At 37.3% G+C, this 14,005-nt stretch overlaps 1 protein-coding gene across 12 annotated transcripts in view; it reads left to right on the top strand.

The window, feature by feature from the left end:
• The first annotated feature begins 13,345 nt into the window (after window positions 1-13,345).
• Window positions 13,346-14,005, top strand: part of LOC117298772 (muscleblind-like protein 3) — a 73,291-nt gene continuing 72,631 nt past the window's right edge. For 3 of the 12 annotated variants that reach the window (XM_033782098.1, XM_033782091.1, XM_033782100.1), the window contains exon 1: window positions 13,358-13,628. In XM_033782098.1, coding sequence (XP_033637989.1) covers window positions 13,419-13,628 — 210 coding nt within the window. In that variant the 5' untranslated portion in view covers window positions 13,358-13,418. Of the gene's footprint in view, window positions 13,629-14,005 lie in introns of all 12 variants that reach the window. The other 9 variants (XR_004519988.1, XR_004519989.1, XM_033782096.1 and 6 more) reach the window with 6 other exon arrangements.

Here is a 14,005-nt window from a genome sequence, read left to right as displayed (position 1 = left end):
AGGTCCATATCTGACCTTGTTAATATTTTGCAGTCTCCCAATATAGCTTTTTTAATTTAGCTACGTGTGTATTACATGGGATAATATTTAAATTGCGGTTGCCATAGTGTATCATAATACCAAAATAATTGTCCACTGTGCAGCCAAAGTGTCTGGGTCCCTGGCCAATCAAAACAGAATTGAATGGAAGGCACTATGGCCTTGAATGGAACCCGTCTATTTCATTTGGTTGTTTTCGACAGCTCTGTCCTTCACTATTGTACAAAATATATAGAACATGAGAAAATGGTCAAATTGGAACACCTTGAATAACAATACCTATTGTGCCCTTTTGGGGGCTGTTTATCCACTGACCATGCCAGCAGGTTGCATGTATACATATTGTATTAACTGGTATTCTAGCGTATTCTCGGTTGTTTGCAAGATTCAAAGAACTTTCCTCTGAACTATAGCAATGTTTCACTAAATTTTTGTAGGACACAAAATATTGGACGACGAGAGAATAATATTACTACTGTTTACGTCATAAGTATTGTAGGCCTATAACACTGTTACTTAAAATACATATGATTTTATTTATACGTATTTTTTGTATTGTATTTCTCTTCAACATGTTCTGGATTTCTTCTTAGCTTAGGCTTACGTTTCAATTTTGGTTATTGTATATGTAAATATTATTCTTTGTATTTAGCGCCATGAGCACTTGGATGGATTTGTGCGCTTTATAAGTTCTCATTATTATGATTATTCATTTGGAAGTAGAAATCAGTTGAAGTGGAACATTCTGGTTTTCGTTTTTAAAGGGAGGTGCTGAAAGATTGCCCAAATGCTTTGTAGTGACAGGTTTTTTTTTCTTCTTTTTTCTGTATGTGATGTGTGGGATTGCAGTCGCCTCCATGCCCTGTACTTTGTGAATATTTTTTCAGATTACACTTTTCTCCTTACATTACAAGTAAAGAAAATGCTGTCGCAAATTAACCTCTAAGTCCAGCGGCTCGACAAGGAGAATGAATTAAGCTTTAACACTACATACACGCAGGGGGTTTGAAATTCACCCTGAAGGCTTGGTAACAAGTTCCTATACTCCTTGTGCCCCAGACAAATCAAATCAAATTCACATTTCATTCACAAACATCACTGGCGTTTGTTATTGCAGAGAGTGCTGAGCTCTTGCCTATACCCCTGTATGGTTACCAAGTACTTTGGCCCATAACCACTATCATCTGTGTCAGTATCAGACGACTCTCACCTCCCCCCCCCCCCCCTCGTCATCCTTATTTGACAGAGAGTTTATTAGTATGGATCTGGGTCAGCACGGCCTCCTGATGAATGGTCTATTCCGCCCACTGATTGTCAACTGATTAGATCGGGGCCATAAGATAGCCGGTCTGTAGTAAGAGCTCCAGCATCTCTCTCCCAACGAATAGAGGAGAGAAAAAAGAACATTGTGTTTGGTGTCATTCTGCGTGGAGGTCATTATGCACATAATGTGGACAACTGGTTTTATCTGACTACGGTGTACATTTTTTAGGCGGCAACTTGGATTCACGTACATTGTGTTGTAAAAAACATCTGGTAAGTTAAGGGTCTGCTATTTATGCTGATGTTGTTTATGCAGTCATAATTTGAGTATGGCAGACTGTGTGTGCTGCCACCATGGTGTGGACCAGTGATGATGAAAATCAACACGGACAGCTCTGCTTGTGCGCTGGGAATAAGCACAATTAAAAGCACTTAAAAAGCACCGTTACAAATGCAAACCAGAAACCACTTTACCATTTAATCTTTTATAATGAGGAAGTAACATCTGTCTTTGCATGTTTCATTATATTTACAAGATCATTTGTCAAAGGGGCGATTGTATTTAATTGTATTAGCTTGTGTGTTTTTTTAACAAAAATGACACCCCAACTCTTCGAGTTGCAAATGTTTCTTGAAGAATTTGTTAAATATTGTTCTAAATGAAAGCAATGTAAATGAATGAGTTCCTGTTTTAAATGTTGTCAGTGCATTCCTTAATAACGTATGATGTAGTCATAGAAAATGTTTGCATTGCAACAACAGGTTATAAAAGAGTCAAAACTTAGCCCTCATATATTTTGGGTGGCTGGTTTCCTCATGAATGGTTAACAAATATTTCCATTCCATTCAGTATACAATGGCTTTTTAGAACATTATTTTTGAAATGTTTTCATAACTATGCTTGGTGGCTAATTACTTGTCGAAATAGGAAATATACATGGCTGAATTTCAAACAGCTCAAAAACCTTGTACAACATGCTTCAAAGCGAACTTGGGAGCCCACCGCAGCCATTTTCAACCTAGACAAACAAAGACGAAGCCAAATTAAAGGCATTCCATCACGTACTATTTACAGCAAGACATACCCAGATTCCCCTTAACAAAATAAAAAATGTCCACAAAAAAACCTCCATCTGTATGTTGTTTTTTTGGCTTCATTCTTGTTTCCCCCTCGCTTCTCCCTTCTTAGGGATTCAAGGCATAAATGTGCATCTGCCCCAGCTGTGATAAGTTAGTTCCAGGGTATACATGTGTAATTGCCAGGAACATTTTGAGCTTCATAGCTTTACAAGTGAGCCACTTACATGCCGCAGCATTGACATTTGACCCACGCTCCTAGCAGTGTGAAACTCTGCGTAGAGTTGTTTGCCGGTTGTTGACACAACAGTTTAGGAGCAGTACGTATCTGCTTACATGATGCACTGTTTTGCAGTAATATTCTGAATGGAAAACATCATTTCATATTTCATCATGATTGCATCTTGTTTTTCTGGTTGTCTAAAGAAAGAAAGGATGGGTTATTGACGTTGTGTGCACTTGAGGATGACTTTGCCTTGATTTGAAGTACTTTGATTTAGGAAGGAAAAACCTCCAAAAAGTTAGATACCAAACTCTTTTTTTGAAATCCTTAAAGTCTCAGCATTGTGGAGTTGAGATAATATTTCAACTAACTGAAGATCCGACATTATTAGCACTATTTTGTCCGAATTAAGCCATCCGCAGTTTAAATAACCTGTACAGATTTTTGTCTTTTATACAATTCATATATTCAAATCTTACTCAGCTTATTTGAATTGCCGTAATCGTATTATAAAAGCCTGATGAGATCGATGCCTGACAAGAAAAGATATAAAGCTTCTAAAAAACATTATAATGGCAGCTCTGTGGAGCAGATTCCAAAGGACTATAAAACATTGCTCTGTTGAATAAAGCCCGGTTCATACAAATGTCGACGTCACAAATTCGCAACGAATTCACAGCAGTTGACAGAGTTATAACGTCAAATTTGCATCGCATTTGCATTCTCATTTTACAAAACATACCTCATGTGTAGGGACAACCATGCTAAAATTAAGCATGGGACCCCAGTTAAATTGCTCTCGTGTGAATAGAACCTTAGATTGAAGCTACTCTTCTGAAAACCCCAATGTGCCTTTAACTATACAAAGATGGGACAGGACAGTTATGTATGGTTGGGCTGATTAGTCTATTAATATGTCATGTAATTCCCTAGACTAATTCAGCCAGACATAGGTGGCAAATTAATAACAGATGCGTAACCAACTTAAAGGTGAGAGGTTGGTAGTTCTTAAAGGGTTGCCATTTATTTCATGTTTTGGGCGAGTGTTTTGTATCAAGTTAAGTTTCATTAAATTTAATCATAAAACTAATTGTGAATCAAGTTGAAAAACCCCCCACAAGAATTAGATGTTGTTGACTGCTTTGTCCGACCCAAATCACTTGTGAAGCTGTGCCCGGCCACATTTGAGTTGAAATTTAAGCGCAGTCCTGAAATTTCTCAATTTCCAAATGAACCACATGTTTTCTCAGCAATATTTAAAATTAAAACAACAAAGATTGATTGTATGCAATTGACAATTGAAGATAGAAATGTAGGCTCTCTTGAAAACAAATATTAATGTAATATCCTATTTAATGTGTTTCTTATTGGAATGAATGTATATTTTTGTAACGGCATCACCTTCCCTTCAAATGTCCTTAGCCGTGCATTAACTGCAGTTTGTTCAAGTGATATGATTCATAACACAAAAATGTACTTGATATTCTGGAAGTTTGGCTGTGGGGAAAAAAGTGCCCTGGCCCAAGTACTGTATTTACTGAGATAATTTACTTTGTCCTTTTATGTATTTGTACCATGTAGTGGTTTTTTATTTGCAAACTTCTGTGGAAAAGTACATAAATGGAATCGCATGTTGACCAAATAGTTTCATCAGCGATAACAGAGATAATTTTTTTTTTTTTTTTTTTTAACCTTCGTTAAGTGGAATGTCTGATAGTCTATACACACTATATCAACGTTGTTTCAGACATTATTGTACTATGATGTGGGAATGTTCTTTTTGGTTCATTTTATGCAATCACAGTACAGGTGATATGAGCGGCTTTGCTTCTTTCTGTGGGATACTTTGGGTTTCAAGAGTTGTATACCTTTGAAAGTTTTGTTTTTTGCACATGCAATGAAAATGCAGACATTTTAAAATACTTGTTATTATTCAACTAATGGTTAATACTGACAAGTATTGCTAATTGTACTATACTTGTAAAATTATAAAGCTCTTCAAGGTTTGTCAATTTTTCTTTTTCTTTTCAATTGTTTGAGTGTTTGGGTGTTGGTTTGTTTGTTGTTTTTGTTCTTATTTCTACTGTTGTTTTAATTCATAAATACATGTTGATTCATAGCATCTATTTTTGAAAGCAATGTATCCCCTCTGGCTTTATGACTTGAGCAATACATTGTAAGTAAAACTAAAGTGTATATTTTGTGGACATTCTGTGTGGGCGCTGGCATCAACATTTGTTTAATACAGGGTGTGTTATCAAAATTGGACAGTGCATGTCTAAGACTACATACAGCATCTTACATCTTATAAACATCATAGCTATCTGAGGTTCTTGTATACATACAGGCCTGGAATTACATGGCATGGCCTTTATTGCCCCTGGTCTTGGCCTTGGTGCCCCTTCATAGACTTACAGATTTTCCAATGGAAGTGCCCTTTGCAAAATGAAAATGGCCTTGCCCTTTCAAAGGTGAAATTCCAGGCCTTTACAAACAGAGATCACATCTCCATGCCCCTTTGCAAGTCTTCCAGGCCCTCCAGTGGGGTTCAAGACAGTATTGCTGTATAGTGACGTCTTCATTGGCTCTTATTGAGAGCACAAACCGGAGATTGAAAAAGTGTCTTACAGAAATCACTGTCAACAATATTCTTTGGACAAAAGATTTATCATTTGAGCTTGTAAGTTTTGGTTCATGATGGAGGAAACAAATGACGTCTTCATTAAAAACGTCCAATATGGAGTGGTCAAAACAGAAATCCTTTCACAATGGTCTGCAATCTGTTTTGGGTTTTTGCTCTTCCGAAGTGGGGATACAGGACTAGCTTTAATTTAAATTGACGTCATCAACACTTCTCGGTGCATACTCCTCAAAACAGCAAAGTCAGGTTTCTTGTTGTTTGTCTGTTATGCGTGGAGCGTTAGTTTCAAGGGAAATCATTCTGAGCTTTTGTCCAAACCCGGAGTCCAATTTACGGAAAATAGTTAAAAAGGGTTGGTCACATCTGAAGCGAATTACTGTCATGTTTGATGTGGTCTTTGTGGGGTCCGTCTTTTTCACTGTTATTCTTCAGGAGTTCCCCAAAGTTTCCACTATATAGTACTTCTTTTTCAAAAAGAAGCCACCCCCCCCCCCTCTGGCTTACCCTAAAAGACTTGTTTAAAGATGATAAAAATAATTTGCCCTCTGCCCCCTGCCTGGGTGCGAGAGACTTTCTCCTTAAGGTGTTAGGCGCTATATAAATACAGTTGTTATTGTTGTCACCTCTGTCTTGCTTTTTAATTTGTTTTCCTGTCTACCCTTTTCAGAGTTAGACTTATCTGTTATCTGGGATATTTCGTATATTTTCGCTAATGAGGGGATCAGTTTGTTATTCCTTTAAGAACAACAGCACAGTAGAATAACAGCACAATTTATATTTAACAGACCATGGTAAGATAAAAAAATGAGATCGGTAAACAAACGCAGAACCCAAACAAACAAACAAACAAACAATCAAATGCGAAAATAACAAGATGCCCCTTGAGGAACAAGATAAACCATGATGATGAAAGAATAAGTACTTATAAATAAATCTTTATTATTATTTTTTCAGGGAAAATGATATCCCAAAAAACCCAGATCAGAACCTTGTTGATTTGACTGCCTTAATTCTAATGAGATACAAGGCCTTTAGTTTTTAGCCATCCCACTGTGCCATCACAGGGAGAGGCCTGACAGCTTCTAAGTATACCAACACCACCAATAGATAACCTGCATATATCGTAAAGCTGAGGTGTTGATTTGCGCAATCGGATCTCGGACCTCCCACCTCTATCCTGACAGCTTCTACGTCTTGTCCACTCTCCCAGGTCGCTTTAAATATTGTTTCATAACAGTTGTCATAGAAACAGCAGGGGTTCTCCTTGACTCTTTGGGGCATGGGTCGAGCAGCATTTACAGCACCCAGGTGAGCCCCTGCTTACACCAATCAATGGCTTTGCATGTGATCAACACTCGGCACGGACTCCTGAAATTGTTTTGTTTTCAAAAGTTGTGTAGCGACCAGTAGTTACCCATTCATAAAGCACATATTAGACTGGTGCCTCCAGCTGTTCCTCCATGGTTGGATCGGGTACTGTGTTAGAGAGAGGGGGAAACTGGAGCAAGGATTTAGGTCATTCTTACAGGGGGGTATTTCTGCTCTTCTCTCAAAGCGAACTTTGTTGAAGGAAATAGTCTGTGACAGTCTCTTGATGGGCTGTGGCTAGCATTGGTTGAGGATACTCACTGGATGTCATTCATTTTATAGGATTCAGAGTGATTGAATTGTTTGGAAAATATATATTTGGTTTGCGGTAACACCATGTGTGTACCTACTTGCCAGGTAGAGTTTGTTCTTAGAGATCTGTCTTTCTTTATTCTACTACTGCGGAGTAGATTGTCGGGGGTTTGGGAGATTTAATGTTTAAAATATCACATGAAAAATACCAAACTGGAAGGTTTTATTTCTGATTGTGGGTTTGAATTAAAACATTGGGAAATGGTCAGATAAAGCTAACTAACAGTTCCAAGAATATTATCTTCTGTGCTTTTGTTTGTTTTATCCCTGATTTATTTCAACATCTCTTTTCTCACTTTCCAAACAAATGACATCAATCCATTATGCTTGAGTAACTCTCTAATGTGTAATTCTTTATTTCACAAAATTGGTTATATAATTTTGTTATTTATGAATTTCCTGTTTGACAACTGTTTATTTTAAATGTCAGATTAAACTTCCTAATTACAAACATAACTCTTCTGTACATGAGCAGAACAAACACAATATAATTTGGCGTCAGGAATATTTGGGTAAATGACTATAATATATGAGAGCAGTATTCTGGATGAGTGGCTATCAATATTTTATATACTTGTCTAAATTGGCTCGGATGTCACAAAGAGACACGATAATGGTAAGGAGTTGGCTTAGCGCAGTTTGGATATTCAGTTATTGGGAGAGATTTATGGTGGCATTGTGGAAACGCCTCTTGGTTGTTGTGCTGGTTGTGACTTAACTGACTAAGGCGTCAACAGGGCTTCAAATTACTGGGTTCTGCAGACCAGTGATTTTAGTATCGGACCAGTGAAATTGTGATAAGCTTGGTCATTTTTATTATTTTGGGATCCACGGTCGCCGAATTACCGCGATATTTGGTACTGGAAACTTTTTGGATGGGGCACAAATAAGTCTTGTAGTCATACTGCTACATGTTTTGTAATAGGCACTGTTTGTGAACTTGTTGTTGAAGTAGATTATTTATACTTGTCTCCCTAAACACAAAGTGATCCAAGAATGAAGTTTACCTTCGAAGTCTGTAGACCTTTTGAACTGTAATATGATGAGCTAGTATTGAACTTTGACAAGCAGTTGCTGTGTCCATCTCAGGGAGGAATGTCTATGATCGAGGATATGAGATGGTTGACACTAGCATCTTATAGGGAATGTTTCATCAACACCTCAGCCTTATTAAACCTCTCTTAATACCCTGTCTTGGATTAGGGGAGGATATATTTCAAGATGAGGCAGAGATGTATCTTGAGTCCATCTACCCTTTAGCTGCATAGATGAGCAATCTCCCTGATGGGACTAATATTTGCACAGCACAAGAACTCCAGGGTGGTGATGTTACCATCTAGACGTACCCATGTATAATGTTCTTGAGTTTCATCGTACATGAGAAAAAAGCCTGGTTCATAAATGCGAATGCGAAGCGAGTTTGGTGTGAATTTGATATCACAACTCTGTTTTCACTGCGAATTCCCAAGTAAGTTGAGAACACCTCAACTGTTGCAAACTATTTGTTGTGAATTTGTGACCTCAACATTCGATTCGCATTCACACAACTTTTCGAGGAGATGATATCGGGGAAATAATTTTAAAATTCACCATTTTGCCAACAAATTATGTATTACAAATGTTTAAAGTTGTGTTCAAGACACAAGACTCAATGTCAAAAACATGTAATTTGCTTCTAGAAATGGGGGAATTTAAGTCACCTTTTGGGATCCCTTGGAAATACCTTTCTTAAGTGCGCATTAAATGGAAGTAAAAGTAGCATTGACATGTCAGGCAAGGTTTTCTAGCCATCATTGTATCAAATTACGATTAGGGGTTATATACATGGCTCTGAGACTTTGCTGTTGTATGCTATGATGGCATCCATTGCAGTTATCTTTATATTCCATTCAACAAAATCCCCATAAAATTGTCAATTCCAGTGGCAGTACCAATGAATTTCTAGCCACTTGTAAAATTTCTTAGAGGTTTTGAGCAAGCACTAATTCTTACGAAATATATCATGGAGGCAAAATTTGGCTGAGAGTCAGTCACAAGCAATGCTTTGAATGGCAAGTTGGCCGGTAACTTAACTTTGCTAAGCGAATGATTTGTGCTTACCACATGTCTGTGCTAAACATCCATGTGAAATCCTGCCCAGGTGTCTTTAATACAGCTATAGATGTCAAGTTCTGGCAGGGGCAATGCCCCGCATGTAAACTCATTGGTGATTGAGTCAACCCTGAATGTATGCATGATTCCCAATTTGATGCTTGACATCACATTGCTTAGCGTCAAGCGACACAAAAGGTGAGGGTCTTTAACCTGGTTTTACTCTTCTCAGTGAGAGTTCATAACATCTTCCTATTTATGTTTCTAGGGACACTGTGATTACAAGATGAATAATTCAATGATATCATTTTTAAAATGTGCATAATAATATTTACCTGTCATCCAAATGGGAAAGTTGAATTCAGTTGACAGAAGTGATTGCATACATACATTCATCAGTCTGTGCTATAGCAACAGAGTAAAGAACATCTACACAGTCACCGGAAAGAATCGTTGTGATTCATCAAAATGTCAAAAGGAAAAACTATGAGAATGCAATCAGTAAATATTGAGCCAGGAGTCCGAAAAGTAGAAATTTATATTTTGTTTGATGGAAAAATGTTGTTAAAGTGAGACAACTTTTGAAAAACTTGTCAAGTCATTCTTGAAAGAAAAAAACACAAATTCTGAATAAACACGATGACAATATTGGTAATTAATTACTTACAATAATTGTTAGCAAAAAAAAACGCACTTGGCAATAAGCAATGGAGAGCTGTTGATGGTATAAAACATTGTGAGAAACGGCTCCCTCTGAAGTAACGTAGTTTTTTTTAGAAAGAAGTAATTTCTCACTAGAATATTTTAATTGAGTACGAGACCTCAGCTGAGGTCTAGAATTCAAGGCATCTAAAATCCAAAGCTTGTGCGACAAGGGTGTTTTTTCTTCCATTATTCTCTCGCAACTTGACAACCAATTGAGTTCAAATTTTCACAGGTTTGTTATTTTGTGCACAATGTTGAGATACACCAAGTGAGAAGATTGTTCTTTGACAATTACCAAAAGGTGTCCAGTGTAATTGAAGGGAATTCGTGCAAATATTAATAGAGACATTTTCATTATTTGTTTTTTTAGATGAATGTCTGATGGAATCAATGCATACCACTAGTGATTGACATAAACAGATGACTGGTGTATTGGAATTTTCTTTATTCACCGATGGTCAGCATTCCTCCCAAACCTGTTTGTATCACTTCATTAAGAAATCAATATAAAACATAAGCGAGACTGACTGGGTAAACATTGAAATGATTTTTGGGGTTGAACAAAGAATTTACTAGAGTGGGATTCGAACCAACGACCTCCGGATTAACGTGCCGGCGCTCTACCAACTGAGCTATCTAGCCCTATATTGGCGGTGTTCCTATTTTGTCAATATCTTTGTTCGGGGGTGCCAGTCAGAAGCCATACAACCGTTAACTGCCGTGTAGCCAGGGATCACACGAAAAAATCAATCCCCCAAAATCACTTCATTAAGAAGACGGGAACAAAATCCCAATATGAAAAATAAAAATGATGCTGGCTATACCTTGGGTCAGCATTGACATGGCTGGAAATTGCAGGCTTTAGTGAACAGGGGTTAAGCCCGGTTCATACTTCCTGCGAATGCGAAGCGAATCTTGACGTCACAAATTCGCAACGAACAATTCGCAGCAGTTGCCCTCTGCTCTACTCTCTTGCGAATAATCGCTGCGAAAGGAGGGTGTGACGTCAAATTCACGTCAAATTTGCTTCGCATTTGCTGGATTTATGAATTGAATTGGATCAATCTGGATATTACGTCTATTGATGTGACATTCAAAAGCTGTGACAAGTTAATGCACCTCCTGTGAGAAAATTTTTCTATTAAAAAGTCCATTCCATTCCAGTATAAACAACAAGGGAAACTGACTGGGTAAATTTTTAATAGGGGTTGAACAAAGAATTGATTAGAGTGGGGTTTGAAGCTCTGACCTCAAATTTTAAGGTTATTCCAGATTTGAGAATAGTCTGCATGAATGAACGATTTTGATTTCAAACATTATTCAATATTCATTTTGAAATCATGAAATTTGTTTAACAAAGTGACTTTCAACATTGGATGACGTTCGTACTGTCCAGCTTGTTGTGTCAGTTTTGTTTCCGCTGTAACTTCATGTTCCTTTCTGGCAGGAGAGTTTTTCAATCGACCGTAAACTCCTCGGGGATATTTTTCTACATTCATCCTGATTTTTCTTAATAATTTTTTCTCTCTGTGTTTTCTGTCGGTGGCGAATGTCCTCATGATTCCGTTCCCACCTGGTTGAGTCTGTGCATGGTCCCATCTCCGATAATCTTGAAATATTAATAAGAAACCTGATGTCCAATCCACTGCAAGGGAGGGCAAAGAGAGAGAAAAAAGGAGTAAAATGTAACTGATTTGTCCGGACACCCCCTGTGGGAATATTGGAGTAGAGTCGTTGGGGAATTACCAGCGCTCTCCCTTGAGCTCAGAAAGCTGTCACTTTGATTGAGAGTTCACCTAAAGACTTCTCAAAAGAAATCCTTTTATTCCCTTTTTGGTTTTTTTCACTTTTAGTCTCCCCCCCCCCCCCCCCCCAACATTTCCTTTTCTTGGCTGTTGCCGGGTGTCCTGAAGTGAACTCTGTAAACTGGGATTTTTTTTTTACGGAGCGATGTTATTATCAAATCAAGTGCTTTGTAATGGAGAGATGGTGGTCTGAATAAATAAGTGAATGTGAAGTCTTTCTCTTTTTTTTGTGAAAAAAATAAAGAAAAGAAAAACAAAATAAAAAATATAGTTGTTTGTGTTTTATATTTTGTTTACAATATTGTTTTACCCAATTTGATTTCTAATACTTGGAATTGAGTACATGTTGAGGATGATACATTTCTGTAACGTTTGATTGCAGAGATGTCAACTTTAGAGAGGGTATACTTCAATGCTTTCACTAGAAGCTGTAGCTTTTTCTGATTTTGATTTTGCATTTTGACTGTTTAATTTTTGTTGTGGTTGTGTATCTTGTAACACATTACAAACTGATGGTATTGTGTTTGTGATAATGGATTTTAGGTGTTTCAAAGCCTTTGTGTTTTTATGAGTTTCTGTTGTCAGAGACTCTCATATGTAAAAGGTTTCTTTATTTAGATGTTTTAGTACTTTCCTTGCCTATATCCCTTCTTCATTTTCCTCAAAATTAATTTGCTTTAAATTGTGTTGTTATAAAACTAACCAATCGTTCAACGCCTTGTGGGTTTGATCATGCCCTTTGGCTATTAGCAATAAATACTACACCAAAAATCACCGGCCTTCTTAATATTACTATCAGATACAAGATTCATTGTATGTATTATCATGATGTTCAAACTCAAAGTAATAAATAAATCAATGTTCAATCAAACCCATGGGATATTTCATCAATCACTCATTGCAGGATTTGAATTTCATCTTTGATAGGGCAAGGCAATTTTTTTCTGGGGGGGGGGGTGACAAAGGACACTTCCGTTGGAAAATCTTGAAGCCTTTGGGAATATTTTGACAGGGCGCCAAGACCAGGGCAATGGAGGTCACAATGGAGGTCGTGACCTCCATAGGCATCCATGTAATTCCCGGCCTGTTGTACTATTTCTATTTGCCACCCCATCATCCCAATAAGCATTTTTGAGGTATGGCGGACCTGATACGCGCGTCACACGTGGTGACTGATGTTACGCTCACCATAAACGTTGGTGGTCAAAAGGTTTACGTGTAAACGCTGTGTCGCCTAAAAAAAATGCGCACTTCACTAAAAAACACACGTTCTATTTCTATAGTCAATACGCACAAATTTACCCAAACCTTATAGTGTTGAGCATTGTGTCCGCCATATCTATATGTATAAATTCTCTTGTTTATATTTCTGGCCCTTTCAAAAAAGGAAACAGGATGTGTGAATTTCATTTCAGAGCTAGTTTTTGTCTCGGTTTAGTGGTATTATTTGAGGAACTGCTCTTTATAATAAATACCAAATGAGCCAGTGTCATAAGGGCATTGGCCTAGTATCAGTCCAACCTTAATGAATGGAGAGCTGTATGTGTAAATTGGAATCCAAGTTGTTTTAGTTTCTGTTCATCCGCAGTCCATTAGTAGCTGATTATATTTCCTTGTATGGGACCTTCCAAACCAACACTTGTTCAATATTTTAGGGGGTTAAGATGTAAAGTGGGGGAAAATTTTCAAGGTAGAAACCTAAAAAAGAGGACAAAAAGCCACATTAAGGAAAATTTCATGTCTGTGATACTGTTGAAAATTGCAGTTGTTGAGACTTGGTACCTGTTGCATCAGGAAAACAAGATATATATGAACTTGTCCGTATTTAATATAATCGATTCACCCGTTTCATCAATAGAATATTGTGTTTTGTTTAGAGATGATTTAAAATGGTATGATAACCATGGATCAGTTATTCATGTACCACAGTCTTTGTTACACTGGATTTATAACAGAGTGTTCATCAGAAGCTAGTCAAGGAAAATTGTTCCAAGTTGTTGGACAATTTCTTTTCAAAATGTCAGGCTTGCAGCCCCCGTCTTCAAGAGTCGCTTATAACTTCCACAATGTTCCATTATGTCCGGAGTTCTCACAGAATTTTCAGGTAAATATCTTTCAGGACACAGATTGGTTGTTTGAATTGATTTTTTTCCCCTCAGATTATTCCTCATAAAGAGTCAATTAAATTCATGATTTGGCATGCGACAGACTTCCTTTCAGCTTTAACTTTTGACAGTGAATTTGTCAACAGCATTTTTCTTAACAATATAATTGTATACTGCAGAAGAAAGAGACGGTTCATCATTTTCACTCTATAGAAGTTCTTCTTGTAATAAGTTTCCAAGAGAGGTTTATGTTTGTGATGATTCACTGATGGAAATTTGGGTATTACCGGCTAAAATATCACATTACTCATCTCATCTTATCTTTTCTTGAGGGGCTTTGATGTCTCATAAGAACTCAAGATTCCACATTGTTTTG

The sequence above is a fragment of the Asterias rubens genome, chromosome 13, assembly GCF_902459465.1.
Source record: "Asterias rubens chromosome 13, eAstRub1.3, whole genome shotgun sequence".
NCBI lineage: Eukaryota > Metazoa > Echinodermata > Asteroidea > Forcipulatida > Asteriidae > Asterias > Asterias rubens.
This window is presented reverse-complemented; position numbering and strand designations above follow the sequence as displayed.